This window comes from Rhamphochromis sp. 'chilingali', assembly GCF_963969265.1.
Source record: "Rhamphochromis sp. 'chilingali' genome assembly, chromosome: 10".
Lineage (NCBI taxonomy): Eukaryota > Metazoa > Chordata > Actinopteri > Cichliformes > Cichlidae > Rhamphochromis > Rhamphochromis sp. 'chilingali'.
Genome location: NC_137937.1, coordinates 7,842,293 through 7,859,915, shown reverse-complemented (window position 1 = coordinate 7,859,915; position 17,623 = coordinate 7,842,293). Strand labels below are relative to the sequence as shown.

General features: G+C 38.6%; 1 protein-coding gene across 3 annotated transcripts in view; it reads right to left on the bottom strand.

Annotated features, from left to right (window-relative positions):
• Positions 1-17,623, bottom strand: part of slc4a5a (solute carrier family 4 member 5a) — a gene marked incomplete at its 3' end in the record, with an annotated part of 41,048 nt that overhangs the window by 15,723 nt on the left and 7,702 nt on the right. For all 3 annotated transcript variants that reach the window (XM_080893764.1, XM_080893766.1, XM_080893765.1), the window contains exons 5-13: positions 16,347-16,507; positions 11,717-11,869; positions 10,401-10,514; positions 8,170-8,225; positions 6,459-6,616; positions 6,278-6,365; positions 2,425-2,579; positions 1,995-2,123; positions 1,208-1,382 (exon numbers count right to left, since the gene is read on the bottom strand). In XM_080893764.1, the coding sequence (XP_080749890.1) occupies positions 1,208-1,382; positions 1,995-2,123; positions 2,425-2,579; positions 6,278-6,365; positions 6,459-6,616; positions 8,170-8,225; positions 10,401-10,514; positions 11,717-11,869; positions 16,347-16,507 (1,189 nt within the window). The remainder of the gene's footprint in view (positions 1-1,207; positions 1,383-1,994; positions 2,124-2,424; positions 2,580-6,277; positions 6,366-6,458; positions 6,617-8,169; positions 8,226-10,400; positions 10,515-11,716; positions 11,870-16,346; positions 16,508-17,623) is intronic.

Here is a 17,623-nt window from a genome sequence, read left to right as displayed (position 1 = left end):
AACATATGATAACCTCTTATTCCTATAGGGTATCATTAATGCCATCACTATAAATTAAAAAGGATGTTTCTCCTCATATATAAAGAGCATTTCTATATTCAAACGACAAGAGACGAGAAACAGAAAAAAAATGTTTGTCAGAAGCTTTCTACCGGTCAGATAGCAGCTCCACCATTTTTACGATTTTTTAACAATGTAATGTTTACTTACTGTGGAATTGTACTCAGTTGGAGTTCAGTCCCTGTCTAGACTTAAAGGCTCTCTGCCTTCCTTGTTAAGGAACTTTATTAAGGGGTTTAAAGTGACGTTAGCTAAGTACATCAAAAATAATCTGATTATCTGCAATGAAATTACAGGAAATCTCTAAACGTCTGCTTTGAGGAAAAAACATCATGATGACAAATAAATGAAATGTCTTCTCAAAAACAAAAATCACAATTCAGTTCCCCTAAATAACACCAGTTAATGTTATTGCATTTACTCTGTTGAACACAGGCAACAATATACAGAACTTTTTGTATATAGTTAGTAAAAAGATTAAGAGATTCAAGATCAAACTCATAGAAAGAAGGACTGAGAGAAAAAGGCAGAACAGCATGAACTACACAGGCACAGCAACATGCTAATAGCAGAGAGATGTCAAATATGACATGTGTATGTTTCTGATATTTTGATTCAAACTTAACAAAGCTATGGGCTGGCTTGGAGGATGACTTGTTTTAATGAACAAGTTAATGAGGTTGAAACTCCCACCAGGCTTTGATACTTCGGGAAAAGGATTAAGACCCCGACGATTTCAGAAATGGCACCTACTGGATTTAATTGGCCCCTTTTATGTCAAAAACTGTGAGCTTGTGATTTTGCCCCATCTGTTTGGGCTTGTTTAGGATCTATAATAAATTACAAAAATAAAGATTTATTGTTCAAATCACTGATTAAGTCTAATGCTATTTTCATCCCATAGCAGTCCACAGACAGAAGGGAAATAACAAACAAGAGACGGCTACAAGCCACAAACAGCTGTTTCCCTGGTGATTTTGAGCAATTGTCACAAATGCTGTGATTTAAATAAACGATGCTTTGTTTTCGATGCTTACTATCAATCTGGGTAGCTCGAATTTTCTTTCCAGCAAGGTAGTAGCTGCAATGCACTTCAAACAGTGCTTTCTCCAAATGTACAAATCGTTATTACGGCACTCGGCATCACCTGGTAATTGTCAGTGGCGTCCCCAAGGAGCCCACCAAAGGTGATGGCATTGGTGATGCAGCCTAAGTAGATGAAAAGCACAGCGGAGATGGACTGAATGTGGAACCCTTCGTAGAAATCACTAGGGAACCATGGCAATTTCCTCTTTATGTCCAAGTACAAACCCCCACAGAACCTGTTGCACAACAACAACCGACACAGTTGGTTAGGATGCTTCACACACTCCGCCTCTCAGCATGTCACAGTATTTTCTCTGAAGCAAGAAAGCAGAGACTATATCCATGAATCACTTACACAGTGATTTGACATCTATACTTGTAGGCAGGAGAGGTCACTGCTTTCGCTTTTAAGTCTATTTTCTCCAAGTTTAAAAAGTCACTTCTGTGCTTTGACTTTGACAAAGTGTAAGCACTACTTACCACTGAAACCTACTCTCTCAGGCTATCATTGGCAAATTGGATTTGGATAAAGCCATATTTATCCTTTTATAGAACATTTTCTACTCTGAAACAAAACAAGACAAGGAATGTTCCATTTTCTTTGTTTCTTTCTTTTTGCAGGCACAGCTGAAACTGGCAATCCAATACTGTCCATTTTACATTAGTTTAACTTTTGTACCTACAGCCACGCTACTTATAAGGAAGTATCGGCATTTTTTTAGGACAGGTGTGCTTAAATAACTTGCCCATTCTGCCAAATTTTGATAAGGCCATATTCAAATTCCCAGAGTCTGCTTGTGTTTAGTCTAAACCTCTCAGCAGTTTGCCACGCGGCCCGGGCTGCCTACCGTCCAGTGAATGCCAGCTCCTCTCCAAGCTCATGCTGAACTGGCATCTCCTCGTCTTCTGCCAGGCCTCCACCTCCGCCAGCTGTGCCGTTCATCTGTCCCAGCTCATTTAGGGAAAAGACTGACTTCCTGCAAAGGACACGTACATGCCACACATGTGAGCAAATATGAGATTTAAACTTTTTTCACATATATTTATTCACTCGAATGGTCTGTCTATAAGCTGTTTCAACCTTGCAAACTGGTACTTGCTGACTGAAAGGCACAATTTCACCCTTTCTTTCAGAGAACATTTTAATTTTCTGTAACTCGATATTTCAACCTAAAGGATTTTAGTATAGTTTGCAATTGCTCTTGGCACATCGCTCATTGTTCAACTACAGCTTTTTGACCTTTATATGTATTACTCAGGCGGTTAGACATCCCCAACCTTTTGTCAGCTGAGGGAACCTTCTTAGGCGGCTCAATGCGGATTTTGGGATCCCATTCCCCAGGTGGAAGCACAATCACTTCGTCCAGAAACTCATCTATTCCTGCAATAAGATCTTCCCGATCTCTTGCCTTGTAGGCTACGTCACTGAAGAGCTGGGAGGGAGGAAGACAGAGAAATAAAAGAAAAGGTTTTACGCTTTCTCTTGGTAATAGTAATAAGTATGTACTGCCCTAATAAGCTGTGTTTGCCTGTCACCTTTGATGGAGACATATTGAACATTGGTTGTTAAGGCTATATTGACATCTGTCCTCAGCTGGATTCAATTCAAGAATAACTGCCAGTCAGCCACTAATCATGCCCATAGAGATTAGTGTGCACAAGCATTATATGTTTCTAAATAAGGCTGTATCAACAACAGGGGGAAAAAAATCAAGCAGTGGTTCTAATTGGCAGTGAAAATGTTCTAATGGGCACTGGCCCCATTCAGAAATCTTTTACAAATAGTAGATGTGGTACTTTATTGATTTTCTCCATCTAACTACACTTCAAATAACTTGGTTTTGATCTGTAGAACAGTCATTAGATGCGTCAGAGCTAGGGTTGCCAACTCCCTGAAAAATAAATAAGGGACACCTCGTGGCCAGGGCCGGGCGACCCAGTTGTCTTCACCCTTCCCAGTGTGGTGAATTTTCTAGCTCTTTTTTTGTGTGTGAAATTATTTTTTTAACCATTTGACTTGAAGTTGATTTAAGTAGATGCATATTCTATTCTTTGTGATATGAACACATGTGAAACAAGTGATCATTTAGCCATTTATTTTTAGCTCAAAATGACAACATTAACACAGTAAAACAGGTCTCTTTCTTAAACAGAAGCCTGTCATGCTTAACTTTTGAGAATATAAGTAAATCTTTCTTTAAAAGAACTCTGTCCTGCTTAACTTAAAATAATAGAAAACAATAGAAAGAAAAATATTCTTGTAACAGTGCACATTTAGTGCATTTAGTACAATTGGCTTCAGCTGAGGTATTATTTCAGCTTTTCTAATGCTAATCAGCTGCTCCCGTTTGAAAACCCGCTTGTTCCCATGATTACGCATCTTAACTCATCATCATTATTCATCTATGTATTACTTTTATGTATTAGTCATCTATTTGTTGTAATCATCTATCCTTGCAGTCGTTTATTACACAAAATAAATTATATTATCACACTTCTGGCCACATAGCGCTGATATTCACTGCACATGCCCATATTAACGTTTTCCAGCCAGGTGTTTTCCTTTTCCCATTCTTCCCTTTCTCTGAGGGGAACAAACATTGCTGCTCTAATGCTGGGCTCACACTGTGCGATTTTTGGCCCATTTTGAGCCGATTTTTGAGTGATCGGACCGATTTTGGCCTTCATCGTGCGTCGTGTAGTATACGTGGGGTAAAGAGAAGTGATTAACACCTCACGACCAGCTCCCGATCATCAATCGCTCGTGAGGGTGTCACCACAGGCGCTCACACTGCTCACGCGCAAACGTAAACGTTGGTGAAAAAGATGGAGCAGCACGGCTGTGCAGCGTGTGATCTGGACACAAGCGATGGAGGCACAACTTGTAGAACTTTGGAAAGCTCATCCGAGCCTTTTCGATGTGGCATCACAAAATTATCACGACCACAACAACCGTGAAAATAGTTGGATTTACACTGCTGCTCAATCACAGCTGCCTGATCATGTTTTTCATTAGCAATTTAGCAAAGTTGATGGTGGTGGTGTGTCTGTGTGAGTGAAAGACAGAGAGAGCGAGCGACAGATTTTCTGTTATAACCTTCATGTTATGGAGGCACAGTGTGAGCACTCAGGTCGCATCAGAGCATCGGGCGGTATAGTGTGAGAGTACATCGTGACATACGAACTTCTAACCCCTGCGAGTCAATCGTGCAGTTTGAGCAGGAGCTGAATAACGTGACTGAAAAAAATCGCACAGTGTCTGCCCAGCTTTAGGTGTACTGTCATCCGAGACTTGCACCGCAGTGTCGGCGTTTGTTTCCCTGTTGGCCATGCTTGTTGTTGTGGTCATCTGTTGTCTTCCGGTATTTTCTCCGTAAGCGACCTTTCCTCGACCAATGAGATGAGCGGTAATCTGAATTGTCATACTCGAATTGTCATAAGTGTGCTGTCAGCTCATTGGTCACAAAGCAGGAGAGGGGCTGGGAATTATGTTTTCAAACAAAGTGTTAATTCCATTAACATTTATAGACTACTTTTGATTCTCACTGTATTACGGGACAAAGTGCGTCCCTTATTAGCTCAATACGGGACGTGTACTTTTGTTTCGAAATACGGGACGATTCCGTATTTTAAGGGACGGTTGGCAACCCTAGTCAGAGCCCTTTTTCGCGGTGCTGCCATGTTTTTCGGTTGAGTTAAATCAAGCTAATGACTGCACAGGCTATTTTCTACATAGGACAGATGCTTTACAGTTAGTTGTTGGCACATACAGTAGTAAAACAACTTCAAGCAAAAGGACATTTTGCCATTAAGAAGATTACGAAAAATTAGCAATACAGTTTGACTGTAATGCTAATGTTATAGAGTCAATGAATGTGTGTATAACCAGCACTATTGACTCTGTGTAAGAGAACGCTAACATAAGCACAATGACTACATTAACATGCTTAAATCTAGCCGGTGCAGTGGTGTAAATGCTCACCGTCTTAGTTAAACATGCTAATGTTTAGCACCAATCAGAGGTTAATGCTAATGCTAGTTATTATTATTGAGTAAATTCAGTTCTTTACAGCAAATAATAATTATCAACTGCACAAACTGTTCTACTGAAAGGACAGGACATGGTCAAAGTCATCAAAGTTAAGCCTAATAACTGAACATGAGAGCCTGTAGGAGAGAAGCATGGCACTCAAAGAATCCTCAGTAGAAATCTGTTAATATGAGCCAATCATGCTATTGCAATGACGCATACATAGAGTTTCATGACAGCTGCAGCTGTGTGGTGGCAGAGCTGTGTACCCATAGGTGTGAATGTCCAATATCTTGACTGGTACTATTAAGACATGTATTACTTAACAAATTAAGTTATAAAAATAATTGATGAAACAATTAGTTTAATAAAAAGTTGTTGTTGTTTTTGTTTGTTTTTTACTAAAGTAGGAATTTGAATGTTTTTACTTAATGGAATATTGTCTGTATTACGGGAAGAGACTGACAGCTGCTGACCTAATCTTGGTTTTTGAACAGGTTTAAATAAAGCGTTACACATAAACATGTTCTGCTCTTAAATTTGACCAGCACTGCCTTGTCAGTGTGGCACTAGAGGAGAGATTGAACTCCTATTGAGATGCCACATAATAATTGTCAATATTCAATAATAGGTCAGCTTCATATTACCAGCCACAAACCTATAATCATGTTTTAATTGTGGATGGAAAATGTGCTTCTTTTGCACTCGGACTCTTTTAAAATAACAGCCTGTCACTTCCTTACTGTTTGTATCTGCTATTAAAATGACACACAGTAACTTAGTGACACAACACAGAATAACAGCTCAAACTGTTTTCAGGGAAGAGAATACTGCTGCCATTAGAAAACAATTAACGACTCATTATCCAAATAGAAACCCCACTTATAGCTGATGCTTAACAATCAACATCACTTCCAGACGTACTCCAAACATAATGCTGGACATGCCAGTGAACGCTGAACATGTCCTTTAAAGGAACTGTGAAGAATCTTTATATTTCTATTTGCTCAGGTTTCCTGAGAAATGTCAGCGTCAGATTGTCAAGTCTAATGAAGAACGCATGCTATGGAAGGATTTTAACACACAGTGACAGGCACTTACATCATCCACCATTAGAGTTGCTATTGCTCTGCCGATCTCATTATAGGACTTGGCCTTTCCTTGGGGCCCCAGCAGAATAAACAGAAATCTGTAGAGTGAGGAAACAAATGTGAGGTATGTTCTGGGACTGCAGATGTTTGTTGTTGGTTGGCGGGCAATGACATATTGTAGGGATTTTTACCTGGTGGGAACAGGGACCTCTGTTAGACCTCCTAGAGTTGTAGCTTGGGCCAGGCGAACAAACGCCACAAAAGGTTTGTTGAGGAAGTCTACCTCGCCCACTAAGACATTGGAAGCCTCCGCGTCTCTGGGGATCTTCTTCATGAATTTATTTTTCAACTACAGAAAAAAGGGAGAACGCAGTCCAGCATTATCGTGTCGGCATGGTAGAATATGTGTAATTCCTACATGTTATAGACTTTGCTCTGAGGTATTCATATTTCATTTTACATGTTTAATTGTTTTGTTTTTGCATCTTGTGGCAATCTTCAATTTCCTATACGTATTACTGTCGCGCTCTCATAGTTTAAACTGAACATACAGAAAATAAACTTCTTACAAAATCATTTATGTAACTTTAAAAAATGTATTAGTCTTCTATTCTCTCATGTATGACACCAAATTGAAAATAATATAATAATACTGAACCAGCTGTTTAAGTTTATCTTATAAAGTCATTTTTCAGTTAGGAGGATGTTAAGACAAAGACTGCTGTAACTGAGACGTGTGCTTTTATTGTGACGGTGTTGGTAGGTGTAGTGATTGGATCTACCTACAGGGATCATTAAAGTTTCATTCTGTCATTACAGTCTCTCAAAACCCGGCAGATTAGCCCAGGAGGACGTTTTTTAAATGCAATCCTGTGTAGTTAAGTGGGCATAAAATCCTTAAAGACATGCACACAAACAATCAGAGAGGGAAAACAATTGCCTGTGACCCGAAATGGTGAACCAGTCTGACCTGTTTGATTACATCTAAAGGTGTGGCAGGAAATTGGACTGATGCACAATAACACAGAGTAGTGGAGAGCCTTTTCAACAACACATAACCCGAATCTGTGGCTCCACGTGAGAGCAAAGCACGTGGACTGATGGACCGACAGTGAAATCCATCTTTTTCTCAGTGCCAGCTCAATATCGACACAGAAAATGTGGCACACACAAGCGCAAATACACACTGTAACAAAATGAACAATTGCTTGTCCGTTGTCACATGCGACCGATGTAGACCTCAAAATAGAATTTGAACAGCTAGCCAAACGATAAGTAGAGCCCTCGGAACCGGACAACCAGTGCTGGCCCCCCTGCCGACTGTCACAGACAAATTTTGTGGCCCACATAGCACCCTTTAAATTCTCATTCATTTCTTTTTTTTTTTTTTTTTACACGATCCCTCCCAGTGAATGACACATAATCTGACTTGTCAGTTACAAAGCCCTGTAGCCTAATTGAAGCGACATCAGCACGCCTTTGCAGCGGCACTGGCATGCGTCACCAGGTTTAACTCCCATTACTGCATCAGCTTCACTAATGAGTGAATTATGTGTTTGCACACTCTCTCTGTCACTTGATGTCACCTCAGCGAGCAGGTGCAATGAAAAATTGATGAGCGATGAAGAAACAGCAATTCAATACAATGAAATGCCTTACTGGTAGGCAATCTGTCCAATCATGAAAGGCAACAGAGTGGAAATAAATGTATCCTCCAGAGATTCCCTCAGTGCAGGCAGATAGACATTTGCCAGTAGAAAAGACAGGAACATGAATTTGGTCATTGTCAGGATCAAACCAAAGCCACACAACTATAAAACACACTTTTAAAAAGCCTTACGCATGTGAAGGCTGTATCCCTGACATACTGAATGTAATGAGCTGGTTTCAGTAATAACTCACCTGGTCTGTGCTTGGAGTGTCCGCAATATCATTCATACTCCTGCTCTGGGCGTGACCTGCGAGGTTGGGACAGTTATACAGTTATTACTCTTTATATCCACCTACTTGGAATCATTTCAGGCCTGAAATTGATAACTGGCACATAAATTCTATGAGATAAAGCTATTGGGTAAATCTTCACAGTCTAATGCACTACAGATGCCATAAAGTCTTATTTTATGATGTTCATGCATTTTGGAAGTAAGGACAGAAAGTATGTTTTTAGTTTTGTCACAGTTAGTGGTGAGGTTGTAAAGGCTGTAGTATATTGTATATAGTATAGAGCAGGGGTGGCCAGCTCTAGGCCTCGAGAGACGGTGTCCTGCAGGTTTTAGATAACACCCTGGGTCAACACACCTGAATCAAATAATTAGTTCATTACCAGGCCTCTGGAGAACTTCAAAAAATGTTGAGGAGATAATGTAGCCATTTAAATCAGCTGTGATGGATCAAGGACACATCTAAAACCTGCAGGACACCGGCTCTCGAGTCCTGGAGTTGGCCACCTCTGGTATAGAGTGTATTGCAAAGTTGTAGATCATTGTAATGTATTTGGAGATCATCATTTTAAATCAGGAAACAGTTTGTCTTTTGTATTTTTTGTTCTTTTGGTGCTACTTTTCCCATTTCCTTCACTTTCAGTTTAACCACACTGGGTGTAACTTGTAGGATGATGTAAGTCTTGGAAATCAATCTTTAAAAAATCAAAAGTATTTTATGAGATATATATATATATATATATATATATATATATTACTGAATACTTCAGCAGCCATAATTCTTGTCATTAGAGGTGGGAATCCAGGGGCTCAATACTATTACGATATACATTCACTACACTGAAGGATAATTATCTACGGTGCACTATGTGATATCCATGTAACTGAAAAAGTAAAAATACCTCTAAAAATCCAAAAAGCTGTCATTTATTGACAGTACTTTTGTGTCAGCATGTGTGTGCATTTTACTGATCAATGAAATAATGCGTCATTTCAGTTCATTGCTTTCTGACCTGCTTTCCCCTCCTGTCCACCATTTTCCCCATCATCTCAGTTTCATCTACACTATATTGTCAATCTCATTCTCTTATGAATGCCACCATATGATGTCATTGTCACGGCGGGGTGCGCCGATAAGTTTAGTTTACAGGACCCAGAAGCAGACACTGAAAGACACTGAAAGACGCTGAAATGAAAACTAAGAAAACTGTGAACACTCAGAAACTAAAGAACTAAGAAACTCAGTGAAAATACTATGACAAAACTATGAACACTGAGTAAACTATGACAAAACACTATGGGGATGCAAACAGACAACCTGACAACGAAACATAGAAAACAGAGGACTTAAATACACACATGAGGTGATCAGGGGAAGTCGAGACACATGAGGAAACAGCTGACAAGGATGAACATAACCATGCACAGGAAATGTAAACTCAAACACAATGACATGAAAACTGGACTTTCAAAATAAACAGGAGAACACGATGAGGCAGACCAAACAACATTGACACATGAGACATGAAACACAAAGGGCAGGTGGGACCAAAACCCAGGGAAAGGGGAAATGAGGGGATCCAATAACAGCACTAAGGCTGAACCACTTAGGGGTTTTTTGGGAGCTAGATGAGCTAAACCCAAACGATAAATGGCAAAACATGAAGCCTCAAGTTCTAACTAATAATACAAAACAAGAACTTAACATTTCCCCATAAATAAACAATATATCATGAACTCAAAATGCTGGGTCACAGACCCAGCCCATGACAGTCATGAAGTAGTCACTCTTAATGTCTATTTTTTCCCGTCCTTATTTATGCTCAAGAATCACTAAAGAGCAAATTTTCCATGTGTTAGAATGAAAATCCAGAATTAGGAGAGATGGCTTTGACAAATCAGTATCCTCTGAGTACATAAATGTGCTCAGAGGATACTGATTGGTCTGTAAATATGAGCTAACAATCTGAGCTTGGTGTCCTGAATTTATTTATTCAGTCTTCACATATGCAGAAATGTTAAACAGCAATCTACAAGTGAAACTATAATGTGTTATTTGGAGATTGTAGGATGATACAATTATGGTTATATAGGCTTTGACTCTTCACAGTGCTCTTAAAACAAGGAAAAATATAATGACTTTTATTTTGAAAAAACATCAACCGGCTTCACAAGCCAAAACCTGACACTCACGCAGGCGGCCATAGTTGGCTGCTGGCTGCTGCTTTATTCGGAGGTCCTCTGTGGACCTGTTGAAGTTGGCCATTTGCCCCGGACCTGTTCCACCTCGGGGTCCAACATTCCGATCTGCCATGGGAAGGGAAGCAGGAAGAGAAACACAACAGAATCAGTGATTGGAGGTGATGCTTTATGATTTCTTGAACACCATGTGTCCTGTCTTGATGATATGTGAAAATGCTACAGTGGTAATTAACTCATCAAACATTAATACGTCCCCTGTGGAGGATATGAGCCTTGTTGACTCAAGAGTGTTCATTCATTCAGTGAGTGAGTTAAATATATGCATAATTCATTTCTCAGTAGCATCAAAATTACATGTCAGCCCAGAATGAAGCCAAGCCTCCTGACCCAGTATGAACCTTCCAGATCCCTCAGGTCATCTGGATCCGGTCTTTTATCAGTTCCCAGAGTCAGAACCAGACACGGAGAAGCTGCATTCAGCTTTTATGCTCCTTATATCTGGAACAAACTCCCAGAAAGCCTCAGATCAGCTGAAACACTCAGTTCATTTAAATCTAGGTTGAAGACTCACCTGTTCTCAGCTGCATTTGAATAAAGAACCAAATCCACACTTTTAAGCTTAAATTTCAAAACTAACATTTTAACTACTGATTTTATCTATTGTTCTGATTTTACCTGTTTTGATTTTATATAGTTTTGTTTGTTTGTTTGTTAATTAGTTAGTTAGTTAGTTTGCTTGTTTTAATCAATTTTAAATCATGCTTTTTATTTGTTTTTGTTTCTAATGTCTCTGTAAAGCACTTTGAATCACATTGTTGTTGAATTGTGCTATACAAATAAACTTGCCTTGCCTTGCCCTTGCCAACGACAAAGAAAAAGAATTGCTATAATTAGGGATTCACAGTGTTGTTTCATGTGATGGCATTTCATAATGCTAGCTCTCCAACAATGTGTTTAATATTATCAGTCAGGGGAAACTCAAGCTGATGTAATACTTTGGCAGGTCAACTACCTGTTATCCTGTAGACTAGGAATGAGCAATCAATTTTCCCAATGAGCCACAATTATGGCCAAATTATAACATCTACTCTTACTAGTAGTCGTTTATAATGAGATAAAATTAACACTGAGCAGAAATGAGTTCAGCTTACTGCTGCGCCTCTCCCCAACAGTCTCGGTTCATCATGTGGTCCCTTGAGAAAGTTAATCACCCACCCCTGCTATACTTAGAATATTGGTCTCTCATGGATCATTCACACAGAGCTACACAGGGCAGGTCAATCTGTGTCACAAGTTGGGTCACTCACTGGTAGAAGAGCTGGACTTGCCAATGTCAGCTAAGGAACGGTGGATCGGTTTCTTGGTCTGGTGTCGATGCTTCCTCAGCAGGACAAAACTGATCTTTTCTCTGAGATCATGAGATATCATGCCTTCCTCTATCTGTCTCTCAATGATGTCATCTAGAAAAGAGACACAAAATTTCACATCTTAAGAGTTCCTAACTGGAAGTTAGAGTTGAAAAAGAGTTTCATAACACTGACTGTAGTCTGCTATCGTGTAATATAATGAATGCTTTGCATATACTGATGATAAGTATAAATTTCTGTGTAAATTATACGTCTATGGTTCTGTTATGCTGTCTACATCCACATCTAAAATGGTCTAACTTGTTATTTGAAATGGCAACTTGTTGTTCAGTGTAAAAAAATGACGCAGTCTCATTTGCCCCTGAGACTGGCTCATGCCACTTAGGAACAACGGGTTGTGCTTGTGCCTATCAAAGTGGTATGACTGTACACTATTATCATTTGCATGTTCTCTTAGGAGTCTGACCAGTGGCCACCAAACAACTATTAGTTGTTTGGTAAAATTTTAAGCATGATTGCCAGCAGAAATGTACTCTTATTACCATATGGCCATGTTTTAAATCTATCATTTGAGCTTTATAAACAGTAAGGAAATGTTTAATTGTCAATAAAAAAGCTATTTATAGTTACACAAAAAGCTTACTATAATGTGACTCCTTATGGTGGGCTTCTACATGGTAGTCATGCACGCACAAGTGAATTTTGCGAATGAGTGACCAAAAGAAATTGGCTCTTAATTAACAAGACGTCAGCTTCTGTGCCACCCAAATTAAACCAATGGTCTCAGCCTGATCAACCCTATAAAAATTGTCTGACTCTGCAGTTGCATAAAAGTTCAATTAAATGAACAGCAGGATGCTTTTTATCATAGTGAGAGAAAGGCTGACAGCTATTGTGCATGAACAAGGAGATCAAATTAATTAAAGATTATATTCATACAAAGCAGAAGACAAGAACGAATTAGTCAAAATCATTCACCGTTTGCTCATTTTAAAAATCACAGTGTGCTAAAAAGCACACAAACCTGCTGCATTTGAGCTCTAGACAGAAAACCCAGATATATTAATAGCACCTTGGAAGGAAGTGAAGTAATCATTTCAGAACAAGATCAAATCACATTTAAAGAGGACAGGACAGCACAATGGACCAGCGCCACTGTGATTCAGGGTCAAATGTGCTACTGCCTTCACCACCACTGACAAGACATTTTTATCTATCTGTGTGGGTAATTTAAGGTTATGTCTTGGGGAATACAGAGATAAAATATTGTGAAATGACACAAGGACAGCTTAAAATGAATTTGTATGAGACGCAAAATAAAAAGTGGTGTCATGTGAATTTGTTGTCTTCTGTTGGTCCAGATCACACAAATTGATACAAGAAGAAAGATTTTGGCCAGTAATGTGTTTAAAATTTCAGAAACACACCAACTGTTCTCTTTAACACAGAAAATGGTAAAGAAAAAATATTCAGGAAACTACGATTTCTATGCTGTACTGTGCAATAATCTTGAGTGGGCACTTCTTTACATTTTGCTTCAGAGAAGCCAGACTGTTTTACTTGGTTACTTCTTCCTTTAATTTTAAAATTGTCTTGGGCAATAGTTCTCTGTTTTTTCCCTTCAACCATTGTCTGCTTTTTCACTCATTTTCAGCCCAGTCTATGTATCTGACCATTTTAACAAGAATGTTTTTTTTCTTAGCTAAGTCATCTAACACTTACTTTTGAATTCAGGCATAAAAAAGACTTCACTAATAGTTAGGTAACAGACCTAACTCAAGGGATGAATCTATGTTTGTTACTAGCAGCCTGTCACTATTTGTTTGTTCCCATTTCTTTGGTTGAATTTATGAAAAATTCCAAAGCTAAAACAGTTTGACAGGCATAAAATCCAATTTTTGCAAACACAAGGTGAATCCCAAAGAGCTATTAGCTGAAAACATTGTATATATAATAAATATTTGATATTTATTAGCTTTATTACAGTATTTATTCATTTATAGATTATTCTTCTATAAATATATAAAATAAGAAGTTACAGGCCAAAACAACTATCTACAACAGAGCTGAACAGTATCTAAAGTCATGTCCTGAACAAATTGCAATAAATCCAACAAAGACCTGACACAGGAGACACTCAGCTGATAGCTCTGCAATTCACTGAAGCTTTATCAGAAATGGTCTCAGTGGAAGGGTGATTGACAAGAAGCCATTTTTAACAAATAGAAACAGGGAATAAAGGCTGAGGTATGTCAAGTTACATAAGAAAAATGCAATTTAAAAAATTCTGTTTCAATAAGGAACAATAATAAATGTTTAAACATTCATTATTGTGAAGCATTAACATTGTGGAGGGTCTGTCAGCAAAACTGATGGAATTACAATTAATCAGATTATGATCCACTATGCTATGCTACCTAGAAAGGATGTGATTAGCAGCTGCTTCATTTTCCAGCATGACAATGATCCCCAACACACTGCCAATGCAGTAAAGGCATACTTGAACACAAAAAGACACAACAGAACTTCCTCAGAGTCCTCAACATTACTGAAGCAGTGTGGAATCATCATGACATGTAATGAAACAAAATGCAGCCAACATCCAAAGAGCTTTGGAGTCTACTTCACGAAGCCTGGAGAACTATTCCCAGAGAATACTTAGAGAAAAGAAAGCTTATCTAAATTCAGGCTATGTAGAAGGATAAAGGTACATCTATACTATACAAAATCGTTAAAAATATCAATAACCATCTACAACAAACTACTACTGAGAAAAATGTGACCTGGTTTTGAATATCGGAGCACCACTTTTAAAACAATCTTATCAATCACTTGACCAGCGAGTGGAAAATTAAGGAAATATAAAAAGATCTGATATGTGCTAGAAAATGTTCCTGCAGTTTATTAAGCATTGATTTTTACTGAGAACTGGCAAACAATACATTTACTCATTGATTTTTTTCTTGTCTTTAACTGTATTTTTTTATACTTTATTGACTCCATACTAATGCATTTGTAGCTATACTTTGAGCTTTTGGATATGCAAAAGGGAAAGATGAAAAAGGTCATGATGCAGGGTTATTCATAAAGCAAGGGAAAATGATAAAGCAATTTACAGCTGTAGGTAATTGTTAGAGTTTGTATTGTTGATTGTCATTTATGCTTAGAAATATTTAACCATATATGCTTAGAGGTGTATAATCAATTGTGTAGTGATAAGTTGTGTGATCTTTAACAGGCTACAGAGGCTTGGTGTGTATTCCACACTAGAATGCACACCTACATCCTGGGAGCACGGGAAGAGGTCGCATCTTGTCTTAATTGTTTTATGGTAGGATTAACGTAGCTACGTCTGTTCTAGTCTAAGTGCTTTTCAGTTTAGATGAACTGCTGGACTTCCTCACCGGGGGGGGGTCTAGTCTACCCTCTTCCTGACCAAGGATGTTTGACCCTTTGATCAGCAACACACACACACACACACACAGGCAAGGTACTCTTTGTTTGTATGTAGACGTCGTATGTTAATGAACCTATGCATATTCATGTAACCTCAATAAAAGGACAGTGTTACGGGAGGACGGACGAGAGCTACTGGGGTCAAGCGAAGGAACGGCGTTTGTCTGGTTCTCTCCCGTGCACGAGTACCATGAAGAAGTTTGCCTACTTGCGTCTTGCTTGCAGTGTAATTATATTGTCTTAACGTTCCAGCGAATAGGTTTATGCTACAAACCTATCAGTAATGTTACTGTGGCACTAGTTTGTGCTAAAATAATAGTTAAAGGAAGTTATCGGGTGTCAGTATCAACACCAATCTGTTAGTGACTAAGATGGTCATAAGAAGGCTTTCGCCAACCGGTCAGGAAATACACATTTAATGACTGGTGGTTGCCAGGAGATCACTGACCCGTGTCTGGACCTGTGCGTTTGGGGATTAAGCAATTGATCTTACAGGAACTGGCATCAACCTTTACCAACCACATGCCAACTAGTCATGTAATAAATATTTTTTTCTTCCTAACCAGTGGTTGCCAGATGGTTGCAGACCAGTCTCTAGTCTCTAACTCACTTGCCATCACATACATGTGAGTAGTTGTGTGACTGCAAAACCTCAATAAAGAGGGTGTCTATAGAGGGTTAACTAATATATATTTTACAAAAATGTAATAGCAGAGAAAGCCAGGTATAGGTGTTAAAATGAATCACCAATCAGTTTGTTTAGCAAAAGCAACTCAAACAATGTTTCATTTTATAAAGTACAGCTGTTTCATAACTTACTAAAATTACATACTGATATTTTGATATACTTCTATTATTCACGTATTATTAATGTATTTGTTGTTTTATTACTTATGTGGAAATGGAGTATAATATATTTAGCTAACATGATTGTTAGCTTAATTATGTTAGCTAAATGGTTACAAATATAAAATATGTTGCAGAACCCCCCAAAACATAAAAAATACCAAATAGCTAAAGAGCTGCTAGGCTTGCAGCGCACTTATTGAAAACAGTGAATTCTGACTGCTTATTCACACATAAAGACGTGCAGTTATAAATGTGAATATCTCACCAACTATTTGAGGCAGCGAGTAGCCGTCCAAATCCAGCAGCACTGTTCCTGTCTGGAGACATGTCCTGAGCTCAAAAAGACTGTGCAGGGACAGTGTGGACACATGGGGTTTACTCCACCTTTCCCCTCCCTCCTCTACCTTTTCCTCGAACTTCACCCACCTAAAGGCAGCAAGAACATGCAGAGAGACAGAATAGGTGAGAATACAATTTACCTAAAATTTCATGTCTGGGGTGCTGATTAATGGTTAATGCAGAGACTAGTGTTCAAATCCTACTTGAGGCCAATTACTACATGACATTACTCTGGTTTTTCCCCAGCGTTCCTGTCTTCTCTCCACCATCAAATAACAACAAAAGGCTAAAAAAGCCCAAAACAATTATTAAAAAGAAAGAAAGAAAGAAAGAAAGAAAGAAAGAAAGAAAAGAAAGAAAACTCAACAGGGCCACTGCTTAGTATATGTCATTGGTTTTTGCAAGTTATTTTCATTTAGCAGGAGTCTCTCGGAGCAGCACTAACTACTTAAGTAATAATCAGTACTGAGCAACATCACTATCCTAGATCCAAGCCTCTATTTGCTTAACGCTGTTATTAGTGCTATAAATTTATAGAACACCATTAGTCTGATTTTTTTAGCAGCTCACACCGTACACTTCATTACAAGGGCTCATGGTGTCCTTGATAACAATATTTTACTGCCTTAATTAGCATAATCATTTCTGATGAGTTACCGTATTTAAGATATGTCGCTCTGATTAGCATACTCTTTTCAGATATGCTGACCTAATATTGAAATGCTTTTTAACATTTAATAGGTAGAGCAGTAGTACTACCAATTACAGATACCAGTTTCTTTTTGGTGACTCTATAATGTAATTTTGAGAAGTTGAAATTCTAATTGAATGTGATTCTAAGCAGAATGCAAATACAGCAAGATGACTTCTGTGAATATTCTAATTAGTACATAAAATTCCCATTCCTTATTGTTAGCAATACTTCTTCCCTGTCCAGATTAGTTCTTTCTGTATCTTGCCCCACATGAGACCTAAAAGCAGCTTCAATCATCATAGATCAGCGGTCCCCAACCCCCGGGCCACGGACCGGTACCTCTTCGTGAGTCGCTGCGAGACTTGAGACTCGGGTGTGAAATTTATGGTTTTCAGGGTTTTTATCGGTTTTTAGCGTTATTTTGTTATCGTTTTTTTCATTAACTCGGTTTTCCTGGGTCTTTTCACGTGTGTTATGAATAAATCTTCTTTTTTCGGTCCCGGTACTCG